At 43.1% G+C, this 14436-nt stretch overlaps 1 protein-coding gene across 2 annotated transcripts in view; it reads left to right on the forward strand.

Moving 5' to 3' along the window:
• GBE1 (1,4-alpha-glucan branching enzyme 1) overlaps positions 1–14436 on the forward strand; it is a 172544-nt gene that overhangs the window by 21011 nt on the left and 137097 nt on the right. For both annotated transcript variants that reach the window (XM_066620517.1, XM_066620518.1), the window contains exon 2: positions 13352–13521. In XM_066620517.1, the coding sequence (XP_066476614.1) occupies positions 13352–13521 (170 nt within the window). The remainder of the gene's footprint in view (positions 1–13351; positions 13522–14436) is intronic.

The following is a 14436-nucleotide window of genomic DNA, read 5'->3' on the forward strand; positions in this document are numbered from 1 at the left end:
GGGTTTAACTTCAAAAGGCTGAGAGAAAAAATAGACAGTGTCTGACATTGAAATGACCTTATTCTAATGTTCATGGTGATTTAAGTGATGCTTAATAGATCTCACCTTGACATACCTGGCAACTTAGGACATAAATCTAAAATCAATGATTCTGTTAGCTTTTTATAGAACTCTGGAGAATGTAGCTGTGACAGTCCTTCCTAAGGACGGAACAGCTTGAAATCATGAGCCACCATAATAACACTAGATGAATATACTTCTGAGTCTTGCTGTCAGCAGTATTAACCATGCATTTTGAGTTTTGGAAATGGTGGCCTTGATCCAGACAACCATGGAACCAGCAGTAGGGCTGTATGCTCATTAATGTGACTGCATTGTCAAAGTGTCCTGTGCAGTAGCTCAGGGATGCATGAGTATCTCTGTAAGATTCCATACAAATTATCCAACTTGAATGTGTTCTCTTCCATCATCATTTAGTAGACTATCATACACCCATACCTAAAACTGGAAGCCTCAGTGCAGCAAATCATCATTTTCATACCGATCCAACAGATCTGCCTTCTTAAGAAATGGTGTAGCAAATGGAATTGATTGGTTCTGTAACTTTCTTAGGGATCTAAGTCAAGTGGCAGTAGAATTCCTATAAAGGCTGCAGACATAATAAAGCAAACTATTCAAAATGAAACTTTTCCAAAGATGCAATCTATCAATTTTTCATTGTGGCTTGGTGGTAAAGGGATTCACATAATGGAAATACAGTGATGCCTTGCAAGACAAATGCCTCGCGAAACGAAAAACTTGCAAGACGAAAGTGTTTCGCAATTTTTTTGGTGACTCGCAAGACAAATTTTTCTATGGCCGTGCTTCACAAGACAAATTTTTTTGCATTTTTTTCTGTTCCGTTTCAGTCACATTCACCCTAAGGAAGGGGGGGATCTTCATGCCAGTTTTTGCTCACATTCACCCTAAGGAAGGGGGGGATCTTCATGCCAGTTTATGATCCCATTCACCCTAAGGAAGGGGGAGGAAGACAGCGAAGAAAGTGATGTCAGTGATTGTGAGCAAATGAGCTTCATAAATTCTGACTCTAGCGATGATGAGTTCTTGGGGTTTCCAGAAAACTAGAGTACTCAAACCTTTAAGTCTCTCCATTTGTTAATGACGGTGATAATGGTTCTTAATGCCACTGTTGACTGCTGTTCACTTTACATGGAGTGAAAAATATGGTATGCCTTTAAAGAGCACTTAATAAACACTTTGTAAACCAAATTTGACTTTGTTCTGACTTTTTTTTGCCCATAGGAACGCATTAATTAAATTTCAGTGCATTCCTGTGGGAAACTGCGCTTCGCAAGACGAAATTTTTGCAATACGAAACGACTCGCGGAACGAATTAATTTCGTCTTGCGAGGCATCACTGTAGCTGCTTCTTGCAGACAGTGTTGGCTTATTTGAGGGCCCAATCCTATCCAGCTTTCCAACACCGGTGCAGCCTCCGAGGTAAAGGAACAAATGTTCCCATATGCTGAGGAGGCCTCTGTGACTGCCTCCTCACCACAGGATGCAGTGCACACCCCATTGGTACAGTTGCACCGGAACTGGAAAATCGGATAGTAATGGGCCCTGAGTTGTTTCAGAAAAGGAAGTGAAATGCAGGTTGAGTACTAAATACTAATATCTGAAATGCTCCAAAATACAGAACTTTTTAAGCATCATAATGATGCCACAAATGAAAAATTCTACATGTGACCTCATGTGACGGGTCGCAATTTGAATGACGGTGCATAGCAGACTGTTTATTCAGCATGCCCAAGAGAAAAAGACCCTCCCACCCCCTTAAATTCAGGGGAATGATGGTGATGCCAAACAACTACAGATTGTCCACATGGGTGGCTGAGATAGTGACACTTTTGCTTTCTGATGGTTCAATGTACACAAACTTTGTTTCATGCACAAAATTATTAAAAACACTGTATGAAATTGTCTTCAGGCTATGTATGTAAGGTGTATATGAAACATAAATGAATTTTTTGTTTCATCTTGGGTCCCATCCCCAAGATATCTCATGTATATGTAAATCCAAAACAGTTCTGTTACCAAGCATTTAGAGAAGGAATTCTCAACCCGTATATTACTCCTCCAGTGACCCACTGTTCGTCACAAAATCTAGTTTGTTTAAGCATGAAATACCATCCTTTTCGGTACTAAAAAAAATTTGAAGAACAATAGCAGCTTGATATTGAGAACAGGAAATGGATAGCGGTCTAGCTGATCAGTGGATTGGGTAGGAGGTTCTGATTTCTACATACAAACTAGTGAAATCTTCTACTTTGTATCAATACATGAAATTAATCTGCCCAGTACCTGCCAACTGCTTTCCTCTCTCCATCTCCTCTTTCCATTCTCCATCACTATTTCACTATATCAGTGTTTCAACTACAGAACTTATATGCACTTGTCAAAGTCCCTAGCCTTGCCTCACCTGCCTGCTTTCCATTAATGCACTGCCACAGTGGTTCCTAGGGTTTATGTGAAATTTTAACCAGTTTCATTTACATTTTCTTTAACTCTGTCTGCCACTCACATTTCATTCAGTCCTGCATTTCTGTTCCCTGCCATCTTAGTTCTGCTTAACCTACCCACCTTTGCCTACCTTTCCTTGCACTCATGTCTGCCCCTCACCCACTCTCCCTTTGCACAAGCCATTCCTGTCCTGAAAGTACTAAGAATTTTTTTCTTGCAGTCACTGTCATTAATCTCTTCTTGCCTCACTTCCCTGTCTTCTCTGCCCTTTTCCTTCAGTCTTCTATGCTTCCACCTACGCTTCCATTTCGTTCCCTTTCTCAGCTCACTGCCTCCACTAAATCCATCCTTCAGCTACCCTGACTCAAAAAAAAAAGACAAGGCACACAGGGTTTCTTGAAATTCTCTTGTGGGATCCTCTTCATCCTCTGAAGAGAAGGGGTCCCCTTCATTCTGGTCATCCTCATTCGAATGCTTGGTACTTGAAGAGAGTATTGGTCTAACTGTAAGGGGGGAGGAATAATGGAATAGTCTTGGGCTAGAGGTAAAGAAACTCAGTCTCCTCTCCTTTGCATCTTTTATCTTTCATAAGTTTTCTGGGCTTTTTTATTGCTGGTACTTCAGTATGAAGGTTTTCAACATGAGGCTCAAACTTACACTGTCTAAAAGTTCAACTATTTTAGTGTGAGTTTTGATTCAGACTTCATAGCTGTCAGCACAGCTGCTATGGGACTCATTGAGTTTTGTATTTTTCCACACTTGACCTTGATATACAAAATAGCTGACAGTGGTATCAAATGGGAATTGGCATGCTGTTACGAACAGATCCATTTTAAAATAACTTCCAGTAAACAAAATGCTTAAGAGGTATGTCTCTAACTTTATTTTCGCGCTCTCTCTCTGTCTCTCCCCCCCTCCAAAATCCTCTTTAATGTGATTAGTAAAGTCTGAGTGGAAGATGCGAGCAATACATACCCAATGCAGAGCGATAACTAAGCAGCTTATTTTAATATGGAAAGGGATTTATAATGCAGCCCTTAGTTTAAACTGCTATTGAATTACAGAAGGAGACAGCATGTTTATTTTGCTACACATTAGTCAACCAGTTGAATTAATTGTAACGAATGCCTTGTTTTCATCAGGCAAACAAATTAATAAGCTATACTTATTCTCCCGTAGATCACCTATGGGGGTGATTAATGGTCAGCATTAAAGATTCTGGTATCTTTTGGCAGTACAAAAACCTGAATGTTTAGCAAGAACACAATTTCAAATTAAAGTAATAAATCAGAATTACTTGGGGAAGTCTTGTAGCATGCCACCCCTCTCTTCAGCTGGCAGTGGGAATATAGTATTTTGTCCCGTGTAGTTTTGGCCGTGAGCCTCTTTATCAGCCACTGTCTTTCTAGTCACGCTTGTGTTCACGTCTCTGCTACATGCTCTGCTGATTACCTTGGAAAAGGGCAATGCTGTAACTGTTCGACTGACCTTTCAGTTTATTTTCTCTTGTGTAATATGAAACATGAGCTAACAAAGTCTTAGTCTCCTGATTTCTAGAAAGAAATCTGTCTCTTTGTATTTTGATAGCTTTCTTCTCAAATTTGGGTGTCTCTCCCCCCACCCTCCCACCTCCGCTGCCTCCTGCCTTAATTTAAAACAAGAAATAAAATGCCTTCTTGTGTGGGAATTATTTGAAGTGCTAAGCAGGCAAGAGAATCTTGGAGTTGGGTACTCAGTGTTTGGGTGGGTGGGGGAAGTATCATTAATACGGCCCTTGTAACATGAATGAATTCATGAATTGCTGAATCAAGTATTGACACTTTTGTATCTAACTCGCATGTTGATTGAGAAACCTTTACTCAAAGTAGGTGGAATAGGCTTTCAAGGTGCATTTTCTCTGACATTGTTCCTCCCATAGTATGAAATGTATATAACACACTGGAACTGACAGTGTTATTAAAAGCCCAAACCCCAAGGAAGATATATAATGAATACCTGGAAAATTCTGGTTTGTGGCTTCCTTGTTGTTGTCAGAGAACAAGTGTTCTATACTTTGATGCTGATTTCACTGACCCAAGGATGAATTACAGAATTTCTCATATTTTATATAGAACTAAATACATGGAGACCAAGATTAAAAATTTTTTACAGGAGCCAAATCTTACATAAGACTAGGGGCAGTAGTTTTATATGCAGACAGTCCCAGGCAAGGCAGGGAAAGATAGTTGTTACAAGGTGCATTACCCCAGCACCCCCTAAAATAACGACAGAGATTATGGCTTATGGAATTAACTGGGCAACTTTATTAGTGTTACCAACAAAGCATCTGCAACAGGGCAAATGAGGGTAAACCCAAACGCTCCCAAAGTGTGGGTTGCTAAGTGGGGGAAATGGCCCTCACCGTCTTCGTCCCCTGGTCTCGTAGGACGTCCACCCAACTCCAGGCGTCACTCAAAGATATTAAGCCTGCCTTTCAGTGTCAAAAGTATGGGTAAGGCAGCCGAACTGCCGGGCCTGCAGACCCTCCCTTGTGAGGCTTGGCCAGCTCAGACAAGGTGCTTGTCAACCAGCCTTCTTGAGCTGGTCAGGCATCATGGGAGTGGCCCTCACTCACCCTTGGTCTTGCTGCATTAGATTGGACACAGAAAAATCCTCTGCCTACCCCCACCCCACACTGCTAATGCCTGGGTAGCCCTTTCCTATCATTAACCACCACACCTACGTAGGCGAAAAAACCACCATCCGAAGGCCAATCTGAATGGTAGCCAAAAATTCCTACCTGGTCCTCATTGAGTGGCTAGCTACTCACCAGCCAGGTCTGAACAGCTCTGTCCAGGCGCATACCTGTCTGAGCAGAGCTCGGTTCCCGCCTCCCCTGCTGCGCAGTCAATCGTCTGCCAGCCCTGTCCTCCTGTCAGTAGGGGGGCAGTCCTCAGCCACCGTGCAACTGGCGCGGTGACTGCCTAAAGAAAGTGACTAAAATGATTACTGGGCTGGGGCACCTTCCTTATGAGGAAAGATTACAGCATTTGGGCCTCTTCAGCCTAGAAAAGAGGCGCCTGAGGGGGGGCATGATTGAGACATACAAAATTATGCACAGGAAGGATAGAGTGGATAGAGAGATACTCTTTACACTCACACAACACCAGAACCAGGGGACATCTACTAAAATTGAGTGTTGGAAGAGTTAGGACATACAAAAGAAAATATTTCTTTACTCAGTGTGTGGTTGGTCTGTGGAACTCCTTGTCACAGGATGTGGTGAAGGCATCTGGCCTAGATGCATTTAAAAGGGGATTGGACAAATTTCTGGAGGAAAAATCCATCACCGGTTACAAGTCATGATGTGTAGGTGCAACCTCCTCAGAAATGGGCTTTGTTAGAATGCCAGATGCATGGGAGGGCATCAGGATTCAGGTTAGGAGGGCTACTTGTTACCAATGCTGTAGAAGGTATCCGTAGACTGTTCCTGTTTCAGATTTTTCTTACAGTTAGGAAATTCTTTCCATGTCTAATTTAAAATCTCCATCTTCCAGGTGTGCCCAAACCCCGGCCCAGGGGCCATTTGCAGCTCTTGAGGACTCCCAGTCTGGCCCGCAGGGAGCCCCCAGTCTCCAATAAGCCTCTGGCCCTGTGGAGACTTGCTGGAGCCTGTGCTGGCCTGACACAACTGCTCTTAGCATGAGGCGACTGTTTGACCTCTCATGTGAGCTGTGGGACAAGGGCTTGTTGTTTCACATCTGTGATGCAACAGCAGCAGCGAAGGAGAGGCCAGACTTGTTTTGTGCAAGGCCTTGAGCTATTGCAAGACCTTCATTCATTCATATAAATCCCATCTCCAATAGATTCATTTATGTATGTAAATTTATTCAAATTTGAAATGTAAATTCTTTTTCCCCAGCCTCCGACGCATGATGTGGCCCTCTTGCCAAAAAGTTTGGACACCCCTGCCCTACCCCATTACATAAGAACATAAGAACAGCCCCACTGGATCAGGCCATAGGCCCATCTAGTCCAGCTTCCTGTATCTCACAGCGGCCCACCAAATGCCCCAGGGAGCACACCAGATAACAAGAGACCTCATCCTGGTGCTCTCCCCTACATCTGGAATTCTGACTTAACCCATTCCTAAAATCAGGAGGTTGCGCATACACATCATGGCTTGTACCCCATAATGAATTTTTCCTCCAGAAACTCGTCCAATCCCCTTTTAAAGGCGTCTAGGCTAGACGCCAGCACCACATCCTGTGGCAAGGAGTTCCACAGACCGACCACGCGCTGAGTAAAGAAATATTTTCTTTTGTTTGTCCTAACCCGCCCAACACTCAATTTTAGTGGATGTCCCCTGGTTCTGGTATTATGTGAGAGTGTAAAGAGCATCTCCCTATCCACTCTGTCCATCCCCTGCATAATTTTGTATGTCTCAATCATGTCCCCCCTCAAGCGTCTCTTTTCTAGGCTGAAGAGGCCCAAACGCCGTAGCTTTTCCTCATAAGGAAGGTGCCCCAGCCCCGTAATCATCTTAGTCGCTCTCTTTTGCACCTTTTCCATTTCCACTATGTCTTTTTTGAGATGCGGCGACCAGAACTGGACACAATACTCCAGGTGTGGCCTTACCATCGATTTGTACAACGGCATTATAATACTAACCGTTTTGTTCTCAATACCCTTCCTAATGATCCCAAGCATAGAATTGGCCTTCTTCACTGCCGCCGCACATTGGGTCGACACTTTCATCGACCTGTCCACCACCACCCCAAGATCTCTCTCCTGATCTGTCACAGACAGCTCAGACCCCATCAGCCTATATCTAAAGTTTTGATTTTTTGCCCCAATGTGCATGACTTTACACTTACTGACATTGAAGCGCATCTGCCATTTTGCTGCCCATTCTGCCAGTCTGGAGAGATCCTTCTGGAGCTCCTCACAATCACTTCTGGTCTTTACCACTCGGAAAAGTTTGGTGTCGTCTGCAAACTTAGCCACTTCACTGCTCAACCCTGTCTCCAGGTCATTTATGAAGAGGTTGAAAAGCACCGGTCCCAGGACAGATCCTTGGGGCACACCGCTTTTCACCTCTCTCCATTGTGAAAATTGCCCATTGACACCCACTCTCTGCTTCCTGGCCTCCAACCAGTTCTCAATCCACGAGAGGACCTGTCCTCTAATTCCCTGACTGTGGAGTTTTTTCAGTAGCCTTTGGTGAGGGACCGTGTCAAACGCCTTCTGAAAGTCCAGATATATAATGTCCACGGGTTCTCCCGCATCCACATGCCTGTTGACCTTTTCAAAGAATTCTATAAGGTTTGTGAGGCAAGACTTACCCTTACAGAAGCCATGCTGACTCTCCCTCAGCAAGGCCTGTTCGTCTATGTGTTTTGAGATCCTATCTTTGATGAGGCATTCCACCATCTTACCCGGTATGGATGTTAGGCTGACCGGCCTATAGTTTCCCGGGTCCCCCCTCTTTCCCTTTTTAAAAATAGGCGTGACATTTGCTATCCTCCAATCTTCTGGTACCGTGGCCGTTTTGAGGGACAAGTTGCATACCTTAGTCAAGAGATCTGCAACTTCATTCTTCAATTCCTTAATAACCCTTGGGTGTATGCCATCAGGGCCCGGTGACTTATTGATCTTTAATTTATCAATGAGGTCTGAAACATCTTCTCTTTTAACCTCTATCTGACTTAACTCCTCGGTTAGGAGGGGCCGTTCGGGCAGCGGTATCTGCCCGAGGTCTTCTGCTGTGAAGACAGATGCAAAGAACTCATTTAATTTCTCTGCCATCTCTAAGTCTCCTTTTATCTCCCATTTCCCTCCCTCACCACCCAGAGGGCCAACCGCTTCTCTGACGGGTTTCCTGCTTCTAACATATTTGAAGAAGTTTTTATTATTCCCCTTAATGTTGCTGGCCATGCGTTCCTCATAGTCTCGCTTGGCCTCCCATATCACCTTCTTACATTTCTTTTGCCACAGTTTATGTTCCTTTTTATTCTCTTCATTAGGGCAAGACTTCCATTTACGGAAGGAAGCTTCCTTGCCCTTCACAGCCTCTCTAACTTGGCTGGTTAGCCATGCGGGCACTCTCCTGGATTTAGTGGAACCCTTCTTTCTTTGCGGTATACACCTCTGCTGGGCCTCTATTACTGTTGTTTTAAGCAGCCTCCATGCACTCTGGAGAGACTGGACTCTTTTTACCCTCCCTTTCAACCTCCTTCTAACCAGCCTCCTCATTTGAGGGAAGTCCGCCCGTCGGAAGTCAAGGGTTTTTGTTAGAGATTTGCCTGGTATTCTTCCCCCAACGTGCACGTCAAAACGGATCGCAGCATGATCACTGTTCCCCAATGGCTCAGTAACGTTTACATCTCTAACCAGGTCCTGCGTACCGCACAAAATTAAATCCAGAGTCACCTGTCCTCTGGTGGGCTCCGTGACTAGCTGATCTAAGCCACAGTCATTTAGCACGTCAAGAAATCCGGTTTCCTTATCGTGACCAGAACACAAATTGACTCAGTCAATATGAGGATAATTGAAGTCCCCCATGATTACAACCCTGTCCTTCCTTGTCACCTCCCTGATCTGTTTCCTCATTTCAAGGTCCCCATCAGATTTCTGGTCTGGAGGACGATAGCACACCCCCAGTATTACATCGCTGCACAAGCCTGGTATTTTAACCCACAGAGATTCTACGGTGGAGTCGGACCCACCTTCAATCTCTACCTTGCTGGATTCTATCCCTTCCTTAACATAAAGGGCCACCCCACCTCCAACACGCCCCTGCCTGTCCCTCCTGTAGAGTTTATAGCCTGGGATTGCGGTATCCCACTGATTCTCCGCATTCCACCAGGTTTCCGTTATGCCCACTATGTCAATATTTTCCCTTGTCACCAGACATTCCAGTTCTCCCACCTTTGCTCGTAGACTTCGGGCATTCGCATAAAAGCATTTATACACGGAATGCCCCAGGATGGGCTGCTTATTCGCTCCTTTGTCCCCGCATCCTCTCATTTTGCCAAACCGTCTATCACATCCCATCTCCCTACCTTTCCCAATTTCTTCTCCTACCCTGCCTTTGTCTTGTTGTTCTCTAACCTCCCCATCCTCATCCCATAGGGATGAGGAGTCCCGAACCGGATGCCCCTCGGCTCCTGTCGGCCTTCCCCCAGGGATCAGTTTAAAAGCTGCTCTGCCACCTTTTTAATGTTATGCGCCAGCAGTCTGGTTCCATTCTGGTTCAAATGGAGCCCGTCCCTCTTGTACAGGCCCCGCTTGTCCCAAAACGTTCCCCAGTGCCTAACGAATCTAAACCCCTCCTCCCTACACCACCGTCTCATCCACGCATTGAGACCCCTGATCTCCGCCTGCCTAGCTGGCCCTGCGCGTGGAACAGGTAGCACTTCAGAGAACGCTACCTTTGAGGTCCTGGCTTTCAGCTTCCTGCCTAAAAGCCTAAATTTGGCCTCCAGGACCTCCCAGCTACACTTGCCCACGTCGTTGGTGCCGACATGCACCACAGCCGCTACCTCTCCCCCAGCACTGTCTACTAGCCTGTCTAGACGAGAAGTGATGTCCGCAACCTTCGCACCAGGCAGGCAAGTCACCATGCGGTCCTCACATCCGTCGCAAACCCCCCTCTCTATGTTTCTAATAATCATTGGCTAATAATAATAATAATTATTATTATTATTAGATTATCTAATAATCTAATAATCATTGGCTTGTAGCAGACTCTTGCAGAGCAAGTTGAGAGATGTTGGAAGGATGCAGAGCCTTAAGTGTGGGACTTGGACAAACTCTTCTTTCTGCTTCCACTACAATGCCCATCAGGCATTGCACTCATGGTCCTTGCATTAGTTTTGGGAGCAAGCCCTGGCTACCTCATGAGTTGTGGCAGCCTAGAAGTGACGGTTCAGGTCAGGCTCTGCTTGAATGTTTTCTTAACTCGATATGTAATTGTCATATGGAAATATTAAATGTACAACTCTATGCTTAAGAACAGTTCTTGCACTGCAGCTCCTCACAGGGACGGATGAAGAAGACTCCCTGAATAGGTCTCCTTCATATGCACAAACTCCCAGCTCATGTGCAGCTAGGCCTTACCATTGAAATGATGCCCGATACGTTATTCTGAGAGTCATGAGGAAATGGCTAGGGTTTTGGTTCCATATAGTGTTTAAGAAAATACATGACTTTTTTTGAGGATTCAATCCTATACACATTTACCTGTGTACTATGACCTTCCTGTGCACTATGTGTGCACATACTTCCTGTGTACTATGACCTTCCTGTGCACATTTACCTGTGCACTATGACCTTCCCCCGCCATCATTTTTTTTTAATTTTCTGGCCCTTTTTGGGGCTTCTTTTTGAGACCTTAGAAGGTTCAGGGAGGCTAGCCGTGGCCTCTAGCTCCTAGAAGGCCTTCTGAGGCCTTCAAAATGCCTAAAAAAGGCACTTCTGGTTTTTTTTTTGAAAACTGGAAGTGCTGTTTTTTGGGCAGGGAAGATGGCATTTTTACACCTGTGCCCCTTGGCGGCACCAAGGTCAGCTCCACAATTTCAGTGGGACTTATTTCTGAGTAGACATGGATAAGATTGTGCTCTGAGACTAGCAAATAGCTTTCTTGTTTTGAAAGAATTGTTACTATGCTCCTCACTTACTAAATTTTAATTACTTATTAATATTTACATCTCTGCTGGCATTAACAGCTGGTGTCTAGAATATCATGGAAAGACTTCACAATTATCATGTAATCTTTTTCAAATATTCCTGTACATTTATCTATGGTCCTGTCTGTTTACAGGGGCATGTTCTGCATGGTTACTTGCCAAAAGTTAAGACCTGAAATGGCTGTACTTTTCTAATTCTTCCCCAGACTTGCACCAAATGTGGTGTGGTGCTGTTAGCTATTGAGTTTCTCTGTGCCAAATTTGAAGAGGATTGAGTGGAAGGTTTAGGTTTGATGAGGAATAGAATGTTTATGGCTTATAAATGTTTTTCCCCCCTCTCTGGGCTGAACTCTACAAGCACTAGTATGCCTGTATAATAGACAATACATCAGCATAGCACATATTCATAATCCTGAAGCCATGCTGAAATGCATGATGAAGCTTCTCTAATATCCTTGATATTATGTTGCTAGTCTGTAGTTCTGCTTGGACTGTGCACAAGATAGTCTGATCAGGAGAGCACAATGCCTGCTTCTCTCGGGGTCATGCTTGATAGTAGCTGATGTCCTTATATTCGTAGCCTAGTGTTGACTCATTAACTGAAAGAGGGAATGAACAAGACTGAAAGGTTTTTGCACCACTGCAGTTGCTGGTTCAGTAGCTTTCTTTGTTGCTACTCCTTCAGTGTAATGCCAGCACTATGCTTCTTTTGGAAAAAGGAAATGCAGGCAGGCTATGCGCTGTTTGACAGTGGGGCAGCCATAGTTTCCTACACAAACATGCTTTCTGTCCTTCAGAGGGAGAGAGCGCGAGTGGATGGGTATAGATTGCGCTGACTTGTTCTCTTTCTGTTTGGTCTGCTTTGACCTTTTTTCCTCCCAAAATGTATAAGCCATTTTTCCCCCACCCTTTTTTCATCTGACTTATATTTTATGCATTCAAATTAAATTGCAACAAGCTTTATGATTCCATCACCTGTCATCCACGTTTGTTGAGAAGATAACTTTAGAGGCTCTTGTAAGTGAAAAATTGTGCTGTATGCTGCATAATAAGTGAAACTGAAGGAGGTTACAGAAATCATTCCACAGTTTTGATACATAATACCCACAAGCAAATTCCCCAGATGTAATGCTGGTGTTTCCGTGTGTGGAACAAGAGGATTATATGTATGTCCCCACTATCATCAGGCTTTACTGCTTCTCTCTTATTGGCTGCAAGGTAAATATCTTTTGAATAAAAAAACTGTTGGGAAGGCTTAACCTTGCAAGGAAAAAGGTAATGTAATCAATTGGAATAACCAATAAATGAGACCTAAGGACTCTCTTAATATGATGTCCATAAAGTGACTCTTTCTAGACTATGGCTTTAAATAAATGTGAGATTGTTCTCTGCAGTGGCATTTTTCCCCAAGGTGTAATATCTTGGTTGTCATGATGATTGATGTTTCCTTTGAACAAATGACCCTTTTAAACTAGATAAAACTGAGTATCTTACAACAGAGGTGCCATGCTTTAGCTTTTGTTTTAGGAAGAAAAACAGCTCCTTGAGGAAGGTGTGGGATGTTTTGGCACCTCTCTGCTTTACCATAATGATAAGATTCACTTTGGTGTGTTTTGTTTCTGCCTTTAACGTTCATTTATTTGAGGGTTTAAAAAAATCCTACCTTTGCAATTCCTGTGAAAGCATTCATGTTGGTTTATTTCAGAGTAAATATGGAGAAGGATTGTGCTGTAAATCCTACTGTGTTCAATGGGGCTTACTCCCAAGGGAGATTGTATAGGATCACACTCCTGGATTTCTAAGAACTTGTTCCATGGAATGCCGCATAGCGGACAAAATGGAGAATAATACACTTCAGAGGATTTGGAGCTAGTCACAGTGTTGTTATGAATGGAAATTGTAATTTTTGTTTTATAATATGATGGCAAGTCATGTAATCTATTTCATTTTGCTGTAGGTAAGGAATTAACTAGGATAATGTATCATGATTGGTTTAAGGATTGAAATTTAACCTAGGAATTTTTACACTCAGCTAGGGTAGATCCTTCCTTTGTTGTATGCTGTTTTGAACTGTAGATGAGAGAAAGTTGCAACTAGTTGAAGGTCTTGTGTAAATCTACTCGCTATCACTTTCCTAAAACACATTCTTATTTTGAAAGGTATGGCATTTTTCACCGCACCTTGAAGGACATTGAAGAAAATGAAGGGGGACTTGACAAATTCACAAAGAGTTACCAAAATTTTGGAGTCAACAGATTTGTAGATGGAGGACTGTACTGTAAGGAATGGGCTCCGGGGGCAGAAGCTGTGTTTCTCACTGGTGACTTCAGTAAGTATTTTCAAGCATGTGCATTACACCTTACCCTTATGATGCATTTAAATGTTTGTTCTATTTTCATGATTCTGTTTCTGCAGTTTAGTCATTTTAAAGACAGGATTATGGGCTATAAAGTCAAGTGCAAATTTGGAGTTGCTAGGATATTGCTAAAATCTTATCCAAAGATACCATTTTGTGTTGAGGGTTGAATGCGGAAGTAAACAATGTCAGTTGAAGTTAAAATGATATCTGAAGCATGTTTGTATGCAGCATGAGCCATGGCTGTAAAAAGATTATAAGTTTAGGAATATGAAACTTGATGTTTAATCTGAACTTTTGAGTGTGTTTGCTAAACAATGAGGGAATGCAACTGCGGGGCTTCTTACTCATCTGAAATTATTTCATATGTTTACCTCATCTTTGTATAAAAGAGTAATGTGACACGTTCATCCTACCTTTTCCAGCAAAATTTTAAGACATAAGGGAAATACTGATAGTAGGTTTTATGATTCCATATTTATTTTGAAATGTCCTTATTGAAAATACTGTATATGTTTAATGTTTTCTCCCCATCTTTCCTTCATAGTTAGTGACAAAAGCTAAAGCCTGGCTTGTGGTCTTGTCTGTAAAAAAAAAAGGGGGGGGAAGGATTTAAGTACTTTGTAGCCAAATCAGAGTATTCTCCTCATTTATTGAGAAATGAAAGCAGATCCTGGCTGAGTAGGCGGCCTCTTTGCCTCCTTGCCAGGAAAGTGGTACGGTTCCACTAAAGGAGACATGATAGAAATAAATTCCACACCTTCTTCCAAAATTTATTTGGAGGACTCTCCAGAATCCCAAAGAGGGTATGGGTATGTGTGAGAGAGAATGGACCTACAAAGTGTTGCTGGTTTAAAAGTTAATTTGTACTAGAATACTTTGTTGATT

This window comes from Tiliqua scincoides, chromosome 3 (assembly GCF_035046505.1).
Source record: "Tiliqua scincoides isolate rTilSci1 chromosome 3, rTilSci1.hap2, whole genome shotgun sequence".
Taxonomy (NCBI): Eukaryota; Metazoa; Chordata; class Lepidosauria; order Squamata; family Scincidae; genus Tiliqua; species Tiliqua scincoides.